Genomic DNA, 23,964 nt, shown 5'->3' with positions numbered 1-23,964 from the left:
ACTAAATAAAGACATAATTAGAATTTTTGTAAAAGATGATATTTTTTTAAAACTTGTGTTTAATGAACATGCCAACAATTATTACTATAATTTGAAAAATGAAAATTATTTCCCAACACTTTTGGTAGTAATTTTTTAACTCATAAATTTAGACAAATGCGCACGATAATTTTCTAACACTTAAATCCATAGATAACCAGCGACAAACAAACATATGCGTTACAGAACTGAGCTTTATATATTAGATATATATATATATATATTTGTATATATATATATATATATATATATACATATATATATATATATATATATATATATATATATATATACACATTCTTGGGAGTAATGGAGAGAGGGACAATGGACATGTTCGTTATTTCACCATGCGATAGAAATGGAGGTTGCATAGTTTGAGGGGGGGACGGTGGGTTGGGGATGCGTTTTAAGGTTCTAGACCCTCGCCTGTCTTATATGTTAAAATATAGACTGTGTATCAGCTAATGTTCATTTCTTTTCGTCCTTTATTTAAAGCTTTAAAATCAAGTTACGAATGAATAACTTGACAAACGCTATTAGAAAGCCAAGAAACTTTTCTTTATATGGCTGTTAAATAGACCATTACGACCTGCACTAAAATTAGGATACACACTGTCTACTTAACGGTCTGGTGGATGCGAAACTGCAGTCAAGAGAAACATAGGCTTGATTCGGATTTTAGGCTAGCCTCGCGTTAAGAATCATTGAAAATATTTAGACAGCAAAAAATGCTTTTTGAATGACGTCGCTTTAGAACAGACAAGAAATCGTTATAAATTTTTAAAAGAACATTTTTTCTACATGGTATTTAAAATTACTTAATACCTCGCAAAGTGCTTAATAGAATCATGCTTGATACACGAAATGAAACGCTGGACACAGCAACAGTTGCGGAACAAGAAAATAATGGATACAAAATGCATAGAAGGCGGTGTACTTTATTGATTTACATTTATAGTGGTAGTTTAGGAGATTATAAAACAAAAAATCAGGAAACAAACAACAATAAGAATTCAATGGTCACTAAAACTGAGTGTGTATTTTTATGACAGTACGTGTACGTGTACGTGTACGTGTACGTGTACGTGTACGTGTACGTGTACGTGTACGTGTACGTGTACGTGTACGTGTACGTGTACCTGTACGTGTACGTGTACGTGTACATGTACATGTACGTGTACGTGTACGTGTACATCTACGTCTACATCTACATCTACATTTATATAAACGTCTCAGTCTATATGTGCTTGTACGTATATGTGTATGTGTATACTTTCGTTTACCTTTACCTTAAATAATGGATATCCATGTTTTTAAAAGCCTGCCCAGTCCCAACATGTGTAGACGCGTGCATAACATCAAGCCTGAATGAAGAGACACTGTTGTTTTTTTTTCTAGGGCACAGCTTGCTACCTGTAAATCATTCCAATGTAGTGCACAAAATAAAAATGTATGTTTTTAAACTTGAAAATAAGGGCATGTGCACATCACTCATTAATTGAGACATCATAATTAATACAATAAAATCAGTTAATCAGACACGTAATTAACACTTAATCTAAATTATATATTTATTAAATCATTGCAGGTTTTATTTTATTATTTTATTTTTACGTGACCTACTTTAGAAAAAAAGCGCAATCTATTGTCAAGACGCCTTTTCTTGTAATGTGCTCGACGTCATTTTCACCAAGTGATTTGATTGGCCAGTGATTTGAGAGACCGTATGATATAAACCGTATGCGCCTCTCTGTGGAGCATTTGGAGACTGGCACACGACAGTATTGTGGTAAGTCTACTTGTGTGAAGGCATATGTTTCCAACTCTTGCTTTACTCTATAGTCGCATTATGTATCTGTTGTTTTCATAACTTGAACCAGGTACTCTAAGCTTGTAATTCTATGCACCATTCGAGACTATAATAGCCTGTATGAAACCCACTGACAATAGGTCTACGATCAGGTTGGAAGGGGAATTTGCCATAATGCCATTAACCTGAAGGCCCTTTCCCTAATAGTGAATAACCAGAATGCAATAAATGTCTTCATGTATCTTTACCAGCATTACCAGCCTAAGTGTAGAGCAAGTGTCTAAAAGGGATATTTCTTGTTTTTCGTCATGATGGGTTTCTTGCACTTTTGGATACTTTGTCCATTTTTGTATAAAGAAAATAATAACTTTAAAGAGTAAAAAACTATTTTATTTGTTTGAATTACGATTTGTATGACCCTATTAATTAAAAAATAATCATTTTTTTTACCAATCTTACAAGCTCTCTATGAAAAGTTTTATTTCCGTCATTATATTGTATTTGACATCATTGGAAAGCTGGATTTCTCATGTATTTAATAAACTTAATTTCCTACATCTCGGAAACACCCAAAGCTTACAATCGGCTTTGCAGTTTACATAGATAAGGTACTTTCCTGACCTAGTTTTCGTTACTTTTGGCTGTTCGCAGGTTTTTAACACTAAAAAGCCTACTACTTTTTTATTTATTAAACAATGCCAACCATATTTTCAGTAAATGTTCTTGATGCAAAAATACAACTTTTGTCACGAGGGAATTGTGATTGCTTTCATAGAAAAAAAAGTATTCGGTAATTAATATGCACATTTTGAAACTTTTGAATACTAAAAAGGGTACGATTTTTTAGACCTTGTAAATTTCTTACTAGTAATTATTTCAAAAGTTGTCGTGACAAATGTTTTAATATATACTGAAATATAAGCAGTTTAAATTTGATTGCTATAGATGTATAAATAAAAAAGCCTTAGCATTTTTAAAAGTATCGAAAAATTCAAAATGGCGGAGGTTTTTTGGGTTTCCATGACAACCAAAATTGTTTTCGACCATTTTTTGCTGTTTAATATTTACTTTTATATGCCAAATATGATTAAAGTATTCAAAAGGCTTTAGATCTAAAACTGTAAAAAATAGAAGAAAACATAGCATATCCCCTTAAGAGAAATATATTTAGTTGATTTCAAAGGCTCTAGAAAAATACAGATCGTTATGGCGGTATACGTGATATAGATAGTATATAGACAGAGAGAAAGACAAAGATATAGATAGGTAGGTATAGTGAAAGATGGACTGACAGACAGAAAGCAAATAAAAAACAAGAGAAATTAAAAACATTTTTCAGGTACTGTAGTATGTACATATCCATAAAAAGTAGAAATGTGTTGATGAGATTACTAAACAAATAGAAACTATACTTGAGAAAAATATACTCATTTTTTTTTAAATTAAAGCAGTTTAATTATTTACCTCTTCTTCGTTCTTCCAACACAGTTAAGAATCACGTGTGCACTTATTACCCGCCAAATATACGATTGACTCCGATTTCAGCCTTTTTTTTCTTTTTGGACTTGCTTTGTGCAACCAAAGGAAAAAAAAATTACAAGGCAGGAGTTGTCTCTCTTCCCTGGAGCTCGAACTCGGGGCTTTTCGGTGCAGCAACCATTAGCCTAACCGACCCGACCACTCCGACTTCTGATCATTTGCTAAGTACGCGGAATTTCAGTTTATCGTGCTGTAACAGTCAAATGTAGGGTGAATGTATGTTTCGAGTGGAGGTGTAAAAAGGCGATATAAATCTAAAAATATTGTGGGCAGGCGCATGCGCAAAAAAAGAAAGTGGAAGTAGAGAGGAAGCGGGAAGAAGAAATGGCGTTGTTTGGTAATGAAGCTGCTTTATCTTTTAATCAATAAAATTGTGTAAATTACCAGGACAAGAGTTGTTTGGTGTTATCCATCAGGCCTTAATATGCAATAACACAACAGTGATGCGGTTGGTATTTGTCTTGAGTTTGTGCCATGAAGTTGACAGCACAAAAAGGCCGTGACACGTGCATTTAGTTATAAATTTTAGTCATAATAACTAATAGGACCAGCTCGGAGTCTAAAGTTCAGTTTGATTGAAACAGACAAAAAACGAAAGCACGAATATTAATAAGTAAAGCTTTCGATAGTTATGTGAGCATCCGTATGCCCTCTGAAACCTTTAACACATTTAAAACATAAGTCTCTATGCTGTCGGGGTTTGCTTCAAAATGGATGGCTTTTGTGTATGGTGATTATTTACCAGATATAATTAGCATGGGTTTTAATGAAGTACGTAAGAAAATATTTCTTTAAAAATTGTAGCAATACGTACAACATTGTTTATTTCAGAATTCCCTCTAAGTTGTTTAAAATGGCATTTGGAGTTTCTGAGTTTCTGACAGCATCTGTGTTTTTCTTAAGCATATGCAATGCACAAGGTAAGTACTGTTAGTTTGTGTTTTATTTATGATATGAACATGCGCGCCTATTAAACGTGATGACGTGCTTTTGACCCTAACCCTAACCCGAGCCCCCCTCGTTTCACGACCAACACGACCGTGATGACGCGTGTGGATAGAACTACCTACTAATTCGGTCCAAATTTTAATTAATTCACAAGAAATTAATTTATCTTGCTGTTTTGTATTATTACTTACATATTTTACACTGTTACCCTGATCGTGGCTTAGTCCACGTAACAGTCGATAACTTACCTGATTTACTTAAGTAAACTTTACACTGCCCGTGTCTTAGCACACGGGCAATTGAGTAACTATTTGACTTAAACTATTCCTGTCCGTCATGTAATTCCACGTGGCAGTTGAGTAGACATTTCAGTTACCTACTGTACTACTTTCATCCTGCACGTGTATCAGCCACGGAGCAGTAGATACGATGATATTATATTATACACTGCATCATTTTATTTTACTACAGGCCGTAAACCCTGGCCAGAGTCAAGTGGTCACCGGACCTTGTAAAAAAAATATTATTCTCACCCTTTGCGGTCAAAATCGTGTTTCTCTTCTCTTAACACACACCCGCTTGCTTTCTGCGTACCGGGCCACAACACGAACTTTTAACTACTCTCATATCAGCCAACGCTGACAAACTCGTCGGAAGCTCCGCCCACCTACACACACCTTGATGAAGCGACGGTCCAAGGACACCAGCCCAAGTTATAGAGTACTTTTATTTATATGAAAAGGAAAATGTAACAGGTGAACTCTACTTCACCTGTCCTGTATTATGCTAAATTCCAATAGGCAAAGGCAACATTATCATTCAAAACTAAATAAAAAAAAAATCACTGACATGTCTAGAACCCATGCCACTCGCATGGTAACCTAATGTACTAGTCTCTTTCATATCTAGTCTCTTACTCTGGAGAAGTTAATAACTTATATATCTTACTTCTAAGCGGCGTAAGAATCTACGCGAATCAGCCCTAGAATTAGATCTAGAATTATTTCAAATTAAAAATTATCTTAAATTAGCCAGTTGTATAGTTAAGCAAACATAGATTTATATAAAATTATTAGGGCCTGAAATGGTTTACTATATTTTGATTTTAGTTCTAGATTCTAGATATAGAATGTACGTTATATTTTGGATCTAGATGTAGAATTTAGGTCTAAATCTAGTTCTAGATTAAGAGAGTATACGTTGAGTCTAGATCTTGATCTAGAACCTAGATAGATTCCATGCATTATCGAAATAGATGATCATTGAAGCTAAACAAAGATTTATACAAAATAATTAAGGCCTCAAATAGATTCTAGATGTAGATCTAGACTTTACTTTAAGTCTAGATACCTAGATTTAGATCTAGATCTAGATCTCGATCTAGATTCAAAAATTATCTTCCTTCGACAGCTGATCTGTAGGTCTAGATCTAGAGAAATGTATTGTATAATAAAATAAAAAGAAGTGTTAAAACATTAATAATAGTGTTAAAACGTCATAAAAATAGTAAACGGACGTATTGTTAAAATTATAGCCGACAGAAAATTAGTTTAAGAACGCGTTAAACATCGGAATCGGCAACTAATCTTGGATTGAAGCCGCCATTTTTTTTACTAAAATGTAAACAAATCATGTGACGTCACTATTCCCACAAAGTAAAGTCAATGTTTTAAACTTTTAAAATTAATGTGTTTAATGTACCTATGAAAAAATCAATAAATTAATTAACGTCTTTGAATAAATTTGTAATTAACAGTCTGTCTGAAAACAAAAATTGTTCTCTACCTACATACTATTTTACAGCTCTACACATAGAGCAGATTCTCTCCAGTAGTTAATTTTGTATTAAAGCCGACATTGATTGTACTAAAAAGTAAAAAAATCATGTGAGGTCACTATTCCTTCAAAGTAAAGCCATTGTTTGAAACTTTTAAAATTAATGTGGTTAATCTACCAATAAATCCATCCATCCATCCATCCATCCATCCATCCATCCATCCATCCATCCATCCATCCATCCATCCATCCATCCATCCATCCATCCATCCATCCATCCATCCATCCATCCATCCATCCATCCATCCATCCATCCATCCATCCATCCATCCATCCATCCATCCATCCATCCATCCATCCATCCATCCATCCATCCATCCATCCATCCATCCATCCATCCATCCATCCATCCATCCATCCATCCATCCATCCATCCATCCATCCATCCATCCATCCATCCATCCATCCATCCATCCATCCATCCATCCATCCATCCATCCATCCATCCATCCATCCATCCATCCATCCATCCATCCATCCATCCATCCATCCATCCATCCATCCATCCATCCATCCATCCATCCATCCATCCATCCATCCATCCATCCATCCATCCATCCATCCATCCATCCATCCATCCATCCATCCATCCATCCATCCATCCATCCATCCATCCATCCATCCATCCATCCATCCATCCATCCATCCATCCATCCATCCATCCATCCATCCATCCATCCATCCATCCATCCATCCATCCATCCATCCATCCATCCATCCATCCATCCATTCATCCATCCATCCATCCATCCATCCATCCATCCATCCATCCATCCATCCAGATATCCATTCATCCATCCACCAATCCACCCACCCACCCATCCATCCACCCAACCGTCCATCCGTCCATCCGTCCATCCGTCCATCCGTCCATATATATATATATATATATATATATATATATATATATATATATATATATATATATATATATATATATATATATATATATATATATATATATATATATATATATATATATATATATATATATATATATATATATATATATATATATATTTACTTATTTATATTTATATGTATAGTTATGGTAAATCACAAACAGAATTCTATCTTGATTTTTATTTCTAGACAATGCATTTTAATTTAGAGATTACAAAGCAGATTATTACATCAGATTTAAAGTAGGAGACACAACCAAGAAATGCAAGTAATTTCCTAAATGTGATAGACCAGTCAAACAATGGTTTATATACAATTGACAATTGACTAGACACAACTAGAAAATTTGATATGTTTAACACCCGCTTTCGTCTTATGAGGCCCAATTCCACCTTTGAAAAATGCATTCTTGTCCGTGTGTGTGTGTGTGTGTGTGTGTGTGATTTCGAATAGATAATAAATTAAAAAAACTACTTTTAGATAACTGTGCAGTCTATGGTACAATGGCTTTTACATCTCCGACCATCCCTGGAGCTAACCACACGGTAATCCGTTCTATTCTTCTTTCAATGAAAACGTTTACACATTGTATCAGCTGTGTGTTTCACAACATTGTTACATTGTAGCCTGGCAAATCAAATGAGACAGAGTCTGTATTATCCATTGTCTCTATTTTGATTTCCAGGCATGTTTTGAAGCCTGTGCAACAAATCCTCAATGCTACTACTACAATTACAACGGTATCTGCACACTTACACTCCTGTCGACTCGGCTCAACCCAGCGCTGAACGTGTTCACGGTGGGGTTCGTAATCTGTCCCAATGACCCTTGTACGTTCTATTTTATTAATCGATAAATACTCCAATCGAATAATTAAGAAAATATAGAACTACCAGATTGTATTTATTTTCTTCTTTCTACGTAGCGCACTGTGTCGCATCCACTGGTTATACCGCAATTGATGACGTGTCCCCAGTAACCAATCAAGTAAGTGTTCATCCTGCAACATTTTCATTATTTTAATAACAGGAAATATTGGACAGTACAAAAGACTGCACATGATAGCTAGCTCATGAAATTTGATGCATCGTTTGGTTCTCTTACATGGCATAGTGACAATCGTTTGGTTCTCTTACATGGCATAGTGACAGGCAAACGAAGAAGAACACGCTGTGGAATATGTTAATTTAACAATGTACACGGCAGTGATATGGTGTAGTAGAATTCTGAAATGCGATAAAAATCGTAACGACGGACTACATTATATTTTACGAGCCGACCCGCGGCGTATTATTTCGCCGCTATTTAGTTGTTTTATTTTCTACTTTTCAGTCATTCATAATGTGTGAATTCGACAGTATCAACGCTGCCACTGAAAATATTTGCTTTAAAACTCGTTAAGGACGATACCCCCTCCCCACCCTCCTTTCCCCCAACCCTACACCCCCCCCCACACCCCCGTGAAAGCAGCCTCCTCTTAGTTACCTCCCCTAAGTTTAAAATAGTTTCAAACTAAATTATCTGCCCCTAATAGGCGTCACTAAACCCGGCTGTACGATTGTAAACATTAAGCGTGAACCACAGCTCACCAGACCATGTGTGGGTGGGGGAGGTTGCGATATGCCTAGAGAGGAAGAGAGGAAACTGCTAGGCCCGCGCTCAGCTTGTTTTCTAACGTCTCCAAGAAGACAATTATATATATAGACTAGCCGTCCCGGCCAGGCCCTGCTCTGGCTTCTGTGAAAAACATTTCTGTTAAAGACAGTTACCTGTGTGTTTAGTAATCATCATAAACCCGGCATCGCCCACCCAAACCACAACCAACCAAAGCAACAAAACGCAAACATAACGCTAACACAATTACAAATACAAACGAAAACAAAAACCTAACAACAAACCCAACCACAACCACAAACACCAATACGAACACAAAGAAAAAAATCAAACGAAAAAGCAAACGAAAACAAACCAAATCCAAACGCTAAACCAACCACAAACACAAACACAAACCCAAAGAAAAAAACACAAACGAAAAAGCAAACGAAAACAAACCAAATCCAAACGCAAAACCAACGACAAACACAAATACAAACACAAACCCAAAGAAAAAAACACAAACGAAAACGAAAAAAGAGCGAACAAAAACAAACCAAATCAAAACGCAACCACTAACGCAAACCCAACCTAAACACAAAGAAAACACAAACGCGAACATAAACGCAAAGTGCTCACAGTCTAGCCCGGGGCAGAATCGCCTTTTTCAGCTTAATAAACGACTATAGTACCCCAACTTATTCATAGTCTTTTGCACTCACTTAAACGAACGTAGGTGCCAAACCAAACCAAATGAACAATTATAATACTCCAAGCTTATCCGTAAAATACCTACAACATTTGCACTTGATCAATCCCCGCTAATTATGTAAAAAAAAAGTTTCCCAACACCAAAACAAAGTAATAAAAAGTAAATTCTTTTCCACTAATGCAATGTTTTATAAAGGGAAGTAATTGTGTTTTCCTAATTTTTCAAAGGGAAGTAAGTGCTAAAGGACTCAATATAAATAAATTTTCAGACATAATTAGAATTTTTGTAAAAGATGATAATTTTTTTAAATTGTGTTTAATGAACATGCCGACAATTATTACTATCAGTTTGAAAAATGAAAATTATTTCCCAACACTATCATTAATAATTTTTTAACTCATAAATTTAGACTATGAGCACGATAATAATCTAACACTTAAATCCATCAAAGTATGTCAACGACAAACTTATTACATGTTACATAAAGAATTGAGCTTTATATATTAGATTATTGAGTTTATTCGTTTATTAAATAACCACAATATAGTTTTAATTCTGGACAAGAATTCAATTTGTTTCATATAATTATAACTGGTATTTTTTATAAGGTGTAATAAACGCTTGTCGATTTCTAAACACATTAAAAGCTTTTTAAAATATTGAGCGATTGATTAACAAGATCAATACTTGAACGAATAAAAGTGTGTACTATGAATTCATTTAATTCTCACAAAAGTATGTTTCTGATATAACATTACTTAGCTATTATTTTACATGTTTTTTAATGTATTTGTTTGTTTCCTAATGCAGGAATGCTTCAATAAGTGTGCATCGAATTCGACATGCGTTTACTATCTTTATAATGCAGGCAAATGCACAAATAAACTGTTAACAGGTGATGTGGTTGACACTAACTCTGAAATAAATACAGAAGCACTTATTCGTTGCAAAATGCGTGAGTGTAATTATTTATGTATTATAAAATACATATTTTATACATATCAATAAATAGGTTTTAATAATACGCACATTTGAGATAAATAAAGAAGTTGCAGAGAATATGTGACGTGTAACACAATTTCTAAAGATTCAGAAAAAATTAAAAGAACAACCTAACCTAACCTAACCTAACCTAACCTAACCTAACCTAACCTAACCTAACCTAACCTAACCTAACCTAACCTAACCTAACCTAACCTAACCTAACCTAACCTAACCTAACCTAACCTAACCTAACCTAACCTAACCTAACCTAACCTAACCTAACCTAACCTAACCTAACCTAACCTAACCTAACCTAACCTAACCTAAAATAACCTAACCTAACCTAACCTAACCTAACCTAACCTAACCTAACCTAACCTAACCTAACCTAACCTAACCTAACCTGACCTGACCTGACCTGACCTGACCTGACCTGACCTGACCTGACCTGACCTGACCTGACCTGACCTGACCTGACCTGACCTGACCTGACCTGACCTGACCTGACCTAAACTAACCTAACCTAACCTAACCTAACGTAACCTAACCTAACCTAACCTAACCTAACCTAACCTAACCTAACCTAACCTAACCTAACCTAACCTAACCTAACCTAACCTAACCTAACCTAACCTAACCTAACCTAACCTAACCTAACCTAAACATTGGTTGTATCTGTCCCCTATGTATCTGTCCCCTACTAACCGCAGTTAGTTCCCACTCCGGGCTAGTCTGTAGTGGTGTAATATTTATTATATGTAGATTTTCGCCTGAAAACATTCGTGTTGATGTTTTACACAATGGAATAGTTGGTGGCGTTTAAAAAAATTGTTTTTGAAGTTCTGTTTGGTAATGCTGAATTTAGCTATCGCAATAGGTAGATTAGCCTTTGCTAATTTAATCATTACATTGCATTCAAACCTGTAAAAATGTTTTTTTAGGTGTTATATAATGTTAATGAACTGAATTTACCTTTTTTTAAAATTATAGGCTGCAGAAATATTTCATTGTATGCATTTAACATGCAGGAATATACTAAAACGTTAAATATATTCTTATTTTCTAATTGGAATATATCTAAGTAGTGCAACGTATTTCAAACACGTAAACAAGTACATTATTTCAGCGGAGACAACTACACAATCAAGTCTTACGACTTCAACAACAACCACCACAAGCAGAGGTAAATTTGATTTACGAAATTAGACATGTAATTGTTTAATTAGTGTTAAATTAGAGCCAAAGTGTTTCACGTAATTTACATGGTCTGGGTTTGCATTTAATTTCAGCAAGACACTGTAAATAAACCGGGAGTGATCTCCCCTAAACTTTCTCGAATATTATTATATAAAATAACAGGGGATGGGAACTCGGGCTATGCACATGATTTTTAATCCATTTTCAATACTTAAAGTTTTAAAAATAGAATAAAATCTCGTAGACAAAAGAATTGCACACCAAGTGAACGCCAAATAAAGATGTGCATAATAGTGCGCAATATTATTAGTACTTTATAAATTTACATGCGTTTTTTTGAGAAATCGGAAATAGCGTAAATTAGTACTTCCGGTCAACGAAAATATTAATCAAAATTTGACAGAAGGTAGAGAATTAGTTCTTCTACTTACATGTGAAATTTCATTTATCTATCTGAAATAGTACTCAAGTAATAGGCTTTTGAAAAATTCAAAGTAGAAAAAGTACCACTTCCGGTTATCGGAAATCGCTCGAAAGTTGATACGGATCTACGATTTTGATAAAATACTTATTTATGAAATTTCATCAACCTAGCTGTAACGGTACTCAAGTTATAATGTTTACACACACACAGACACACAGACAGACACACAGACATACGGACAAGATTGCAAAATTATGTTTTTCCGTATCAGTGAGAAGTAAAACGTCGAGATTTTTTTTTTGCACGATTACAATACTTTCTCTATACTTTGTATATACGAGAAAGTAAAAAGGCTAGAGAAAAGAGTGGGTCTCTTCCTAAACATTAGTAAAGGTATCCAATAGATACTAAAGTGACCCACGCTTTTCTTTATAGTTATTTAAATAGTAGTCTATAATTTATTTTCTACTTTTTTGTGTATTAGTACATAAAAGCTTGTTATTAAAACGTTTTTATGAAAAAAAAAATTTAAAAGCTTTATAATCATTTTAATCGAGCAAAAAATATAAATCCAGTATTTTAAAAATCTCCGCGTTTTACACTTAATGGAGTCGGAACAACCGGACTTTGCAATTTCTCTGTGTGTTTATGTGTCTGTCTGTGAACACGATCAATTGAGTTTAAGTTAAATTGACGAGATTGCGTTTATAGGTTTTAGATCAAACTAGACTCACCCGGTCATCTCTTGGTTAACTGTGGGTTTCGGGGGTCATCCATAAATTACATCACGTCTGTCACTTATCATCTCAAAATACCAGACCTCACATTCAAAAAGACGTTTTTTATCTTTTAAGAACATCGATTTCGTCTGAGCATAGGTCTGACCACACTATCACTTCATATGCTTAGGACAAAGAAACAGATGAACTCTACTTCACCTGCCCTGTATCCCGCCAAGTTCAGAAAGGCAACTTTATCATTCACATCTAAAATAAACCGGGAGTGATCCCCCCTAAACTTTATCGAATATTTTTATATAACTTGGAATATAGACATGATTTTTAATTACTTAATCTTTTAAAAATAGAAGTTAAGGACGATAACCCCCCTTCCTTTACCCAACCCCTCCCCCCCCCCCCCGTGAAAGTAAACTCCTCTTAGTTACCTCCCCTAAGTTTAAAATCGTTTCAAACTAAATTATCTGCCCCTAATAGCCGTCACTAAACCAAGCTCTACGATTGTAAATATTTAGCGTGAACCACAGCTCACCAGACCATGTAGGGGTGGGGGTTGTAGGGAGCGCGCTTACAGCTTGGTGTTTTCTCTCGTCTCCAAGAAGAGAATTATATATATACGAGCCGACCCGCGGTGTTTCATTACACCGCTATTTAGTTGTTTTTTCTACTTTTCAGTAATTCATAATTTGTGAATTCGACAGTACCAATGCTGCCACTGAAAATATTTGCTTTAAAACACTAAACCCCCATCCCCCCCCCCCGTGAAAGCAGCTTCCTCTTAGTTACCTCCTTTAAGTTTAAAATAGTTTCAAACTGAATTATCTGCCCCTAATAGCCGTCACCAAACCCGGTCTCCGATTGTAAAATGTAAACAGCGTGAACTACAACTCACCTGACCATGTGAGGGTGGGGGTCGGGGGGGGGATGGTAGCGATAGAGAGGAAGAGAGGGGACTGCAAGGCGCGCGCTTGCAGCTTGTTTTCTAACGGCTCCCAGAAGAGAATTATATATATAGATATATATATATATATATATATATATATATATATATATATATATATATGGATAATTTTAAGTTTAAAATGTATTTGTTTTCAAAGTTTCAACGGCTGCCGTTACTACAGAGAACAACACAGCTTCTCCTATTACAGTGACAACCACAGCAGCAGCTACCACTGAGACAACCACAGCAGCAGCTACCACTGAGACAACCACAGCTGCACCTATTAAAGTGACAACAAAGCGTCCAAAAAAATCCAGAAGACCGAGTAATTGCTTTTTAATCCAATTTCTATACACACAAAAAATTGTAAATTTAATTTTATCCATTTTACATTTAGAAAACTGTTTGCAAAATCTTATATTGCAATTCCTAATCGCAGAGAACCCATGCAAAGAAAGGTCCAAGTCACGCCGTAACTAAAAAAGTAATTACATCTCAAGTGGAGATCAATTCAGATGTGTCGAATCTTTTAACTTCTTGTACAATTTAAATTTAAAGTGTAAATAGAAAAATGAGTTTTTAATATTTTACCTAGTTAAATATTTTTTTCTATTTTAAGGTACTATAGTATATATCGGGCTTTCTTTTAACGTCATCTTAATTATCTATTTGTTGTAATGAATTTGCAATGTAGAGACGATGTAATAGTTCATACATTCGTTTTTACGACGTAATTTTGTTTCAATCAGGTGGAACTGATTTTCGACGTTTTTAAAATGAGACATCTGGTTTTGTTTTTTCCAGTCTGCACCATTTTGTATTTACAAGATTTTAAAACTTTTATCTTATAAGTAAAACAGTTGTATTGTTTCAATCAAAAGTTTTCTGAAATAAAGTTTCTTTAACACTTATATAAATTTTTATTGTTTGCTTTTATACAAAAGTAAAAATGCAAATTGATTCTAGTGTTTTTCATTAGAATATGATGAACAACATTAAATTATATCATGAAGTGCAAAAAAGTACTTCTATAAAATATAGGCCTATAACATTAAATCTATAACATTAAATATAAAAACCTGAAAGTAGAGCAAAATTGTATCTCTAACTTGTATTCATTTTAATGTATTGACATTTCTTCAACAATACTTTTAACGTTTTATGTAACCTTTGCTTTAAAACCTGTTGTGTGTCGATAAACATGCCAACGCATACATTTTAGAATGTGTCCCAACCTGCTGAGTGGTTTTCCTAACCAAGTGTATGTCACAGTTTGTCTTAAATGTCAAGCTAGATCGTAAACCGGTTGATGCCAAAATATATTTGAATATTTTTTTTTCTCTTCTTCTTCTTCTTCTTCTTCTTCGTTCTTAATTTTTAGTGTTGGAAGAGATCGAGCCTTGCGACTCAACCATGCTTCCATCACAATTAAGCGTTACGTGTCAACTGGTTATGCGCCATTGAGGACATTGACTCCAATTTCATAGCCTTTGTCCAACCAAGAACAAACTACAAGGCAGCATTTTTTTTATTTTGGAGTTGTCTCTCCTAGAAGAGTGGTTTGTCCCCAGCTAACGAGCCTCATCTGCCCGAGGGTTCGAACTTGAGACTTTTCGGTTTAGCAACCATGAGCTTTACCGACTCGACCACGCCGACCCCAACGTAAAAATAATGAACGTAAAAATAATGTTTATGTTCCGTTGTGTCGAATGACTAGAGACGTAGCAGACGCCGGTACCTCTACACATCTCCCGCAAACTAACGGGGCGTATCTCCTTAGTCAAAACCAGGTGTTCACGCTTCCCATGTTAGACTCGCGTTTATGTATCCGGCTACTACACACAAGGAGACCTACAACTCAAAAAGTGCATTGGCATTTTAAGGCCGAAATCCAGTCCAAACTAGGCGTTTACATTTTTAATTACAGGTCACTGATTTCGAATTGCAAGTAAACTTCACGGCATAGGACAAACTCTCGTCTCGCGTTACATGCTGTTAATTAAGTGGATCTTTAAAAATCCAAATGCTCAAACACACGCCTAAGCAAAATCGAGGTCTAAATCTATTTCAGTACATAATCAACCAAACCATACAGTTACAACTGGTCGTTTCTCAGCCTCCCTGCCTCTCACCAAGTTCAAATTCTGCATGTAGATCAACACTCACGTAAAGGATGAGGGGTTACGTTTAGGATAATGGTTTTTGTATAGGGAAAGGGAAAGAGAAAGGGCAAGTTTAAGTTGAAAGGGTAAGGGTAAGGGTAAGGGTAAGGGTAAGGGTAAGGGTAAGGGTAAGGGTAAGGGTAAGGGTAAGGGTAAGGGTAAGGGTAAGGGTAAGGTAAAGTTATAAATTCCTGGGTCTGAACATTCAAAGACGGAAATGTAAATTTATCAGTCAATTTACTGACTAAAAAATTCATTATAATAGACCTAGACCAAGACCTAAACCTAGACCTAGACCTAGACCTAGACCTAGACCTAGACCTAGACCTAGACCTAGACCTAGACCTAGACCTAGACCTAGACCTAGACCTAGACCTAGACCTAGACCTAGACCTAGACCTAGACCTAGACCTAGACCTAGACCTAGACCTAGACCTAGACCTAGACCTAGACCTAGACCTAGACCTAGACCTAGACCTAGACCTAGACCTAGACCTAGACCTAGACCTAGACCTAGACCTAGACCTAGACCTAGACCTAGACCTAGACCTAGACCTAGACCTAGACCTAGACCTAGACCTAGACCTAGACCTAGACCTAGACCTAGACCTAGACCTAGACCTAGACCTAGACCTAGACCTAGACCTAGACCTAGACCTAGTGGATGCCCTGGGTTCGATTTACTGTACGACTATAGTAACTCTTTTTATTCACAACCTATCGCATTCTTTAAAACGAACGTTTCACCGTAGTGCTCACAGGAGAGCCCAGGACGCCATATCGCACCTCGCTTGGCCGACAAGCCTGATTCAATTTTGTGAAGGACTATAATACACCTAGCTTGTCTGTTACAAAACGTGTGATCAGAATAGTTTGTTTTGATGGTGGTGATGACTGCAGTGAGAAGTCAAACAGTGTGTGGTGAATTAGACACAGTAGATTACTTGATTGTTGAAGAAGACACCAACACAATTTCATCTAAACAACTTTAATTAAATAGATAATTAAACTACACTCTTTACGGTAGTCTTACTATGGTCAAAGGAAGCAAAACTAGTTCAATAATAGCAGCCGGCCTTAGGGGCCAGCCCTATCAAACATTACAAAGCACAAAACACGACTACATGCTAGCAAGACTAACGTTCAACTGTCCTAACTTTCTGGCGCTCACCAGCTTGGGGTCTATGCCTCGAATAGAATAGGGTATCTCATTATGTGTTTCCCCAATTGAGCCTACCAGGTTAGTTGGGTCGGGGGGGGGGGGGGGGGGCATAAACACGCTGTCCCAGTTCAGGTGTGGGACAGGATGGGGGGGGGGGGTAGATATCAACTAGCGGCGGGACGGGGATGCATTGTGTCCCAGTTCAGGTGTGGGACGGGATAACCAACTAGCATCAATAATAGACTCAGTCGTAACGTTGTCCTCAAACGGAAAGATAAAAGTAAACTCAGGGGAAAGAAAGCAAATTAGTTTTATTTTCTTATTTTCAGTGCATTTAAAAGCTTGTTGCTATTAAGGTTTTTTATACTTGTTTTATTAACTATATATATATATATATATATATATATATATATATATATATATATATATATATATATATATATATATATATATATATACATAAAATGTTGCATAAATTCGGTAATTTTTTATATCGACGTTGCTCTCCTTACATTGTTAAAAAGTTGTAACACAATGCTAATTTACATAGAACTAAGATTAACGTGCCTCGTCTAGTACTCTTCAAGGATAAATTAGATAGTCCTACCAGAACATAAAAATATGAAATAAGTATATGTATGCTAGCTAGCTTATACTGAATACACCTTGAAGGTTAGTGATCAAAATCAAGAGCTATAACGCTTGTTGCAAATATTTTAACGTAGATTTATGTCGAACACTCTAGTGTCAGACATTACATCTATTATTTCACGTGTACTTATACCTTTACGTGTACGTATGTAAAATTAGCAATTGATTAAACAATGAAACGACACGATTTATCGTAATTTAAGCATGTTAATTCGCAGAAAACATTTAGTTAGCGTTTGTTTTATCTTGTTTAGTATTTTGTAATTAAATTAAATGCGACACTTTCTTTTATTTTTAAGCCAGGCAAAACACAAAATTAGAGAAGATATTTTACATTGCTAAACATGACCAATATTTCCTTCGAATGGCTTGCGTGCAAAATGAAATGTAAAGTTTTGGGGGAAATCAGTTGCAACACATTTACTCCTCAATTCCTTATATTAAATTGAATATTCTAAACATAAATAAGGTTCTTTTGAAATATTTACGATCAATGAATGTTTATTGTTTGTCTAGGGTCAGATCGACCGTGGGTGGGTTACGTATCTTTTGAAAATATTAACATAGTGAACGCTTTTATGAGAAAATATTGCACATGCTCAAATTTTCTGTCATAAAATAAACATAAAACATTGTTTCATCTCGAGTCGTGGAAGACGAAGTTCGCTTTGCTCAAAACATTAAAGAAACACACAAATTCGAATGTACGTTGTAAAGTTAGGGAAGACAAGTGTGTGGAAGATGTTTATACCTATTACAAACATTTCCTAACAGTTACATTGGGATTTACTTCCCATCTAGTTAGAGAAGCACTGTGATATAAATCCAGTTTGTATATATAATTCGTTAAGAAGTGAATCAATAATTTCATTTCAACATTTCTATTGATTTTTTTATTCAGACGAACTATTTGTAAATATTTAAGCTGTTGCTGCCATTAAAACGTGGGATTAGTTTTAGTTTTTAAATTGTTCTTGCAGTTGTTTGAAGTTTTGTATTTGTTGGTGTAATGTGTGCCTTTGTGTGGGTGTATGTGTTAGTGCTGGTGTATGTGTTAGTGTGGGTATATGTGTTAGTGTGGATGTATATGTAAGCGCTGGTGTATGTGTTAGTGTGTGTTTATGGGTTAATGTGAGTGTATGCGTTATTATGGGTTTGTGCGTGATTACTTATGTATACGTAAGTGTGTGTTTATGGGTTAATGTGGGTGTATGCGTTATGTATACGTAAGTGTGTGTTTATACGTTTGTGTGACTACGTGGATGTAAGAATCGGTTCTGGTGAAATAAAACATATTCCTTTGTCTAAAACAGTTTTCTGCTATAATTTATTAATGAGTGTATTGTTTTTAAGATGTACGCCGATTGACAGATTTATATGAATATATACGTTAAGACATTTAAAAATATATTATTTATTGAACACCTTTACTTTTTTTTAGGAAGGGACCCACGCTTTTCTTTATAGTTATTTAAATAGTAGTGTATTATTTATAGTAGTGTTTAATTCTGTAGCTATGTTGTTGGTCGTAGCACAAACGAATTTTCCATCACCCTTTCTCTTGGCGCCAAGCCAAATAGAGACGATACCTAAAAATATAAACATCACACTGCCAAGTATAACAATTAAAATGAAGTCATAAGCATAATATAGTTTTTTATCCAAAATTGCACAATCAACAAAATGGTACGAAATAGAATAAAAATCCTACATGCGGGTGCGGCGATGTTGTCTAACGAAACTGACATATCTCCAGCATATTTAACTTGTTGAACATCACTCACTTAATAATAATAATGAATAATTTATGATGAAGTATTGTTGGGAAAAATTACCAATACACACTTGTAAAACTGATGTATATGTCTATGAATATCCAGTGTTCACGCTTGCCTAAAGTAATTTATGACTAGACATACAACCATAAAAAGGAATACACTTTTATATAAACATTGTAGACGTACTTGTACCAATGTAGGCTGCAATTAATTTGTCATAGAGGTCACGTGACTTGACCAATGCCAGACTTCCCCCAGTGTTTACACACGGTGTGAAAAAGTATACAAAATAAAAGTTGGAGGGGGACCAAATATTAATCGACCCGTTAACTTACAGCATTTGATGCTTTGAGTTTTTTTTTCTTTCCACAATATCAAACCACTAAGATGTTTGTGTTATCGTTGAACTAACACCATTAGATTAGTAATTCACCAATATTACACAAACTTGTTGTACTACTTTTCTAAATCAACATAATTCAAATAGACTGATACACATTAACAATTTTTTTAAAATATATAATATAACAATGTACATAATGTTTGAATATATATATATATATATATATATATATATATATATATATATATATATATATATATATATATATATATATATATATATATATATATATATATATATATATATATATATATAGCGTCCTCCGGCTCCACTGCAGGTTTCGAATTGGCGCCCTAGGCTTTCCGTTGAGCGCAACGGCCCATACGTTCGTTCTAAAAAGTGCTATAGACAATGGATTAGATGGTGCGTTATAATAGCTTACTAAATTAAATCTGGCGCGTTCGCTATAGCCCCGGGAGAGTGCTATTAAGCACGTTAGGTTATCCTGTGAGCACCATTGCGCTTACGTTAGTTTTAAGGAGCACGTGAAGTACGCGGCGCCCTTTCGGTAGTATAATCGGGGGCTCCAGAGAACGCCCCTCTACGTCCCCGACACTGTGCGATCACCAAAGTGTGTTGTACTTCACTATTACGGTTAGTTATTAACGTGCACTCAAGACTCTCATGCTGTATTGTAGGTAAACCCTTGCCGAAATAAATATGATCCAAGCGTAGGCATTGTTTACATTTAAATAATTCAGTTTTAGGACGTCTAAGAATATAATATTAGTAACGCAATGCTGAAAGTAGTATATTAGGTCACTTTTGGTTATCATTTTTGGCGCAGGTGGAGGGGGAGATGTACAATGGTTATATAGTAAAATACTCGGAGGTGGAGGGGCAGGTGGGAAGGGTGAAGGTACAATGACATATAGTAAAATACTACGCCAACTGGCGCATCGCAGGGTGAGGTGGAGGGGGAGCCTGGTACAACGAGATATAGTAAAATACTACGCCAACTGGGGTTGGTGCAGGTGGTGGGGAAGTAGGTCACCTTTTTGTGACCTTGTGACGTAATCATTGACCTTGTGACGTAATCATTGACCTTGTGACGTCATCATTGACCTAGTTACGTAATTTTAATGCGTTGTTTTTAATTAGTTTGAATTTAATTTTTAAATTTTAATTAATTTTTGACCTACTTACGTAATTTTAATGCGTTTTTTAATGAGTTTTAATGAGTTTTTAAATTTTTTATTAATTTTTATTATCGAGTTACGTAATTTAATTACTTGATTGTATTTTTATTTTGTTTAATTTGTTTGTTTACTTGTTGTTTAATTTAATTACTTTGTTTATATTGTGTAATTTTTATTCACGAGTTACGTAATTGGATTATTTGTTTACTTTTTAATTATTTTTAATTTTTTTTTAAATTTTAATTATTTTAATTTGATTATTAGTTTGAAATTCATTTTATTTCTTTGATTTTGATTACTTTGTTTCATTTATTTATTTGATATATTTCTTTTCTTTGATGTATGGTATTTAAAATAAAAGACACTGTTTATTTGATTGTATGTATGTTTAATAGTAAACGGATAGGGGTGTTGGTGGATGAGAGGGGGAGTAATGATGGGGTTTGAGGGTAGGGGTGCGTTAGCGTGTACTTTGTGAATAACATCCATTAACCAGACATGTAACACCTGTTACGTATTGATCGCAGCTACAGGCCCATCACAGCATGATGTCCCACCTAATTAAATTTTGTTATGCATCATTGATTTTCCCCCGCTCGGTTTGAAAGGTCATGGTAATTAACGACGTACATTAAGTGGCTTTCCGCGAAGTACGTAGGTCATTATGCAACAGCTGTGTAATATCGATCGCATCCACTGACCATCACACCTAATTAAATTGGTCACGCATCGTAAGTGTAGCGACATCGGTAACTATTCGCTTATAGCGAGGTCAGCGAAAACCGATCGATTTGTCAGCTCCGTGAAGCCCTTAGGTAACAGCTGGTGCTGTAATTAGTAACGGCTCTCGGCTTTTTTCATTAGATTACAGCTGTCCATGAACTATGTTCACATATCGTACGCCCGGTCATTCTTTGATCAAATTAAAAAATTTTGTTTCCACATGTCCTACGAACCGTCCCTTGCTATGTATGAAAGATTAATGGTTGTAACTATTCGCTTATAGCGAGGGTCAACGAAAACAAAATATATTTAAGGGTCGGAATTTTCTTTCAACCACCGTTAAATCAGGTTTTGAGACGAAACGAAGTCTCGGTAGGTTCATGCTTTTTAATGGGCGACAGGGGCGACTTAGTGCGTTGGTACGTAAGGTATGCGGGGGGTAGACATGTTTTTTTACAAGTCTGGAAAAGTAATTAAGTTTTTTATGACCGTTCCGATTTTCTTTTGATCTGACCACCATTTGACCACCCTGAGCCAGATAAATTTAACAAATGTTCAATACATACTCGCTTATAGTAACATGGGTGAGGGGTGTAAGCAGACGGGTGACGGTGTGAACAGGTGGGTGAAGGGTGAAAGGTGGGTGAAGGTGGAGAAGGTGGGTGAAGGGGGGAACACGAGTAGGAGTAAAGGATATATAGTAAAAGACTCTACCACCTGAGTGAGGTGGGTGAGGAGGCGGATTTTAATTTTAATTTTTTATTTTATTTTTTCAGCATCTGTTAACTTTAAGGTTCTATAACTCTATATATTTAAATACATTTTTTTATTCAAACGAGTTTACTTTTCCTAATGTAAGTACAGGTAAAGAGGGATTTCCTATAGATCTGTAATGAAGTAGGCCTTGTTGACTATGACTGGTTGTCCAGGTGTTGACATGATACACTTTTTTGAGATACACGTACACACACACACACACACACACACACACACACACACACACACACACACACACACACACACACGCGCGCGCGCGCGAAATTCATACTAGGTCGGTAAAGGCGGAGAGAACTTATAGGTATACATTATCATGGCGACAACAAAAGCGACCCTTATTTTATTTACATGAAAGCGTGTTTTCCAAAAAGTGTCACCAGGCCGTTGCCATTTTCACAGCGGGGTTTATTTTAAGTGCACCTTGTGCACGTTTGTTTACACCTAAAAGACGTGTCGCGTGTCTTCCCCACATGTCTTCCCTAATAGAGAAACGAGAGGAAAGACAACTGTTCTAAAATTAGAACAGACTTGTTTACAGCCACGAGTATCGTCCCTTGTGAAAAAAAAAAAAAAAAAAAAAAAAAAAAAAAAAAAAAAAAATTGCGCGTCAGAATCCTTAACTAAACAGTCAATTTCTTTAACAAGTTAAAAATAATTTAGGAAGACAAGGGTTAACAACATTAGACGCCACCATTTTTGTTTCATGTGACGACAAGGCACAATACACTTTTGTAGTTTATGTCTCAAGTAGAGGGGTGGGATATTTTTTTCTTTGTAAGAGTCTTGTAAACAATGGGTAGAGGAGGCGATTACTAAGTAAGAGGGGAGAGAACGTGACTTGCATCGCGATATTTGAAAACATGGCGATGTTTAACCTCAAGCAGATTACCTTCCCATGTTCGCTTTAGTATTACAGTTTTCATCAAACTTCTTTTTGACTTGAACTTCTTTAATTTTTAAGAAAGTTTACTTATACATAAGACGTTACGTCTAATTACAATTTTTTATTTTTACCACTCAATGTATTTTCTTTTTCTATATCTTACATTGTCATCTTAATTTTTGATCACCATGGTAAGGTGGTGGTGGTAAGGTGGTGGTAAGGTGGTGGTAAGGTGGTGGTAAGGTGGTGGTAAGGTGGTGGTAAGGTGGTGGTGATAAGGTGGTGGTAAGGTGGTGGTGGTAAGGTGGTGGTAAGGTGGTGGTAAGGTGGTGGTAAGGTGGTGGTAAATTTGCTTAAGATTATAAACTTCAAGTTTTAAAAATCAACAACGTTATAGTACGTCGTGTCAAATTACACACAGTTTAAAATGTCTACATTTAAATTTCACCAAAATAAGGATGTATAAACTAAATATGATATGACGTTAGCATACATATCATTCAATCTAATCATTCTAAAGTACAAATCAATAATTTTTTTATTTTTTTTTTCACAAGGGACGATACTCGTGGCTGTAAACAAGTCTGTTCTAATTTTAGAACAGTTGTCTTTCCTCTCGTT

General features: G+C 35.4%; 1 protein-coding gene and 1 long non-coding RNA gene across 2 annotated transcripts; both read left to right on the top strand.

The window, feature by feature from the left end:
• The first annotated feature begins 1,712 nt into the window (after positions 1-1,712).
• On the top strand, positions 1,713-11,570 carry LOC131939927 (uncharacterized). The gene is made up of 7 exons (XM_059298462.1): positions 1,713-1,828; positions 4,220-4,308; positions 7,556-7,620; positions 7,761-7,905; positions 8,001-8,062; positions 10,191-10,335; positions 11,491-11,570. Exons 2-7 carry the CDS (start codon positions 4,242-4,244, stop codon positions 11,568-11,570), a joined length of 564 nt encoding a protein of 187 aa, XP_059154445.1. The 5' UTR covers positions 1,713-1,828; positions 4,220-4,241.
• A 2,256-nt stretch (positions 11,571-13,826) lies between these two features.
• On the top strand, positions 13,827-14,517 carry LOC131939919 (uncharacterized). Its single transcript, XR_009386497.1, has 3 exons — positions 13,827-13,990; positions 14,105-14,149; positions 14,415-14,517. It is a non-coding gene; the product is annotated as an uncharacterized LOC131939919 (long non-coding RNA).
• Positions 14,518-23,964: the final 9,447 nt, after the last annotated feature.

Source organism: Physella acuta, unplaced genomic scaffold (genome assembly GCF_028476545.2).
Source record: "Physella acuta isolate Inbredline_101_S28 unplaced genomic scaffold, ASM2847654v3 ptg000302l, whole genome shotgun sequence".
NCBI classification, from domain to species: Eukaryota; Metazoa; Mollusca; class Gastropoda; family Physidae; genus Physella; species Physella acuta.
Note: the sequence above shows the minus strand (reverse complement) of the source record. Positions and strands in the feature narration are given on the sequence as shown.

Excerpts from the sequence above, each read along its gene's own strand:
- LOC131939927 (XM_059298462.1), top strand. The coding sequence starts at position 4,242 with ATGGCATTTGGAGTTTCTGAGTTTCTGACAGCATCTGTGTTTTTCTTA. Across the intron at positions 7,621-7,760 it reads TCCCTGGAGCTAACCACACG|GCATGTTTTGAAGCCTGTGC; the intron begins GTAATCCGTTCT and ends TTTGATTTCCAG. Across the intron at positions 8,063-10,190 it reads TGTCCCCAGTAACCAATCAA|GAATGCTTCAATAAGTGTGC; the intron begins GTAAGTGTTCAT and ends TTCCTAATGCAG.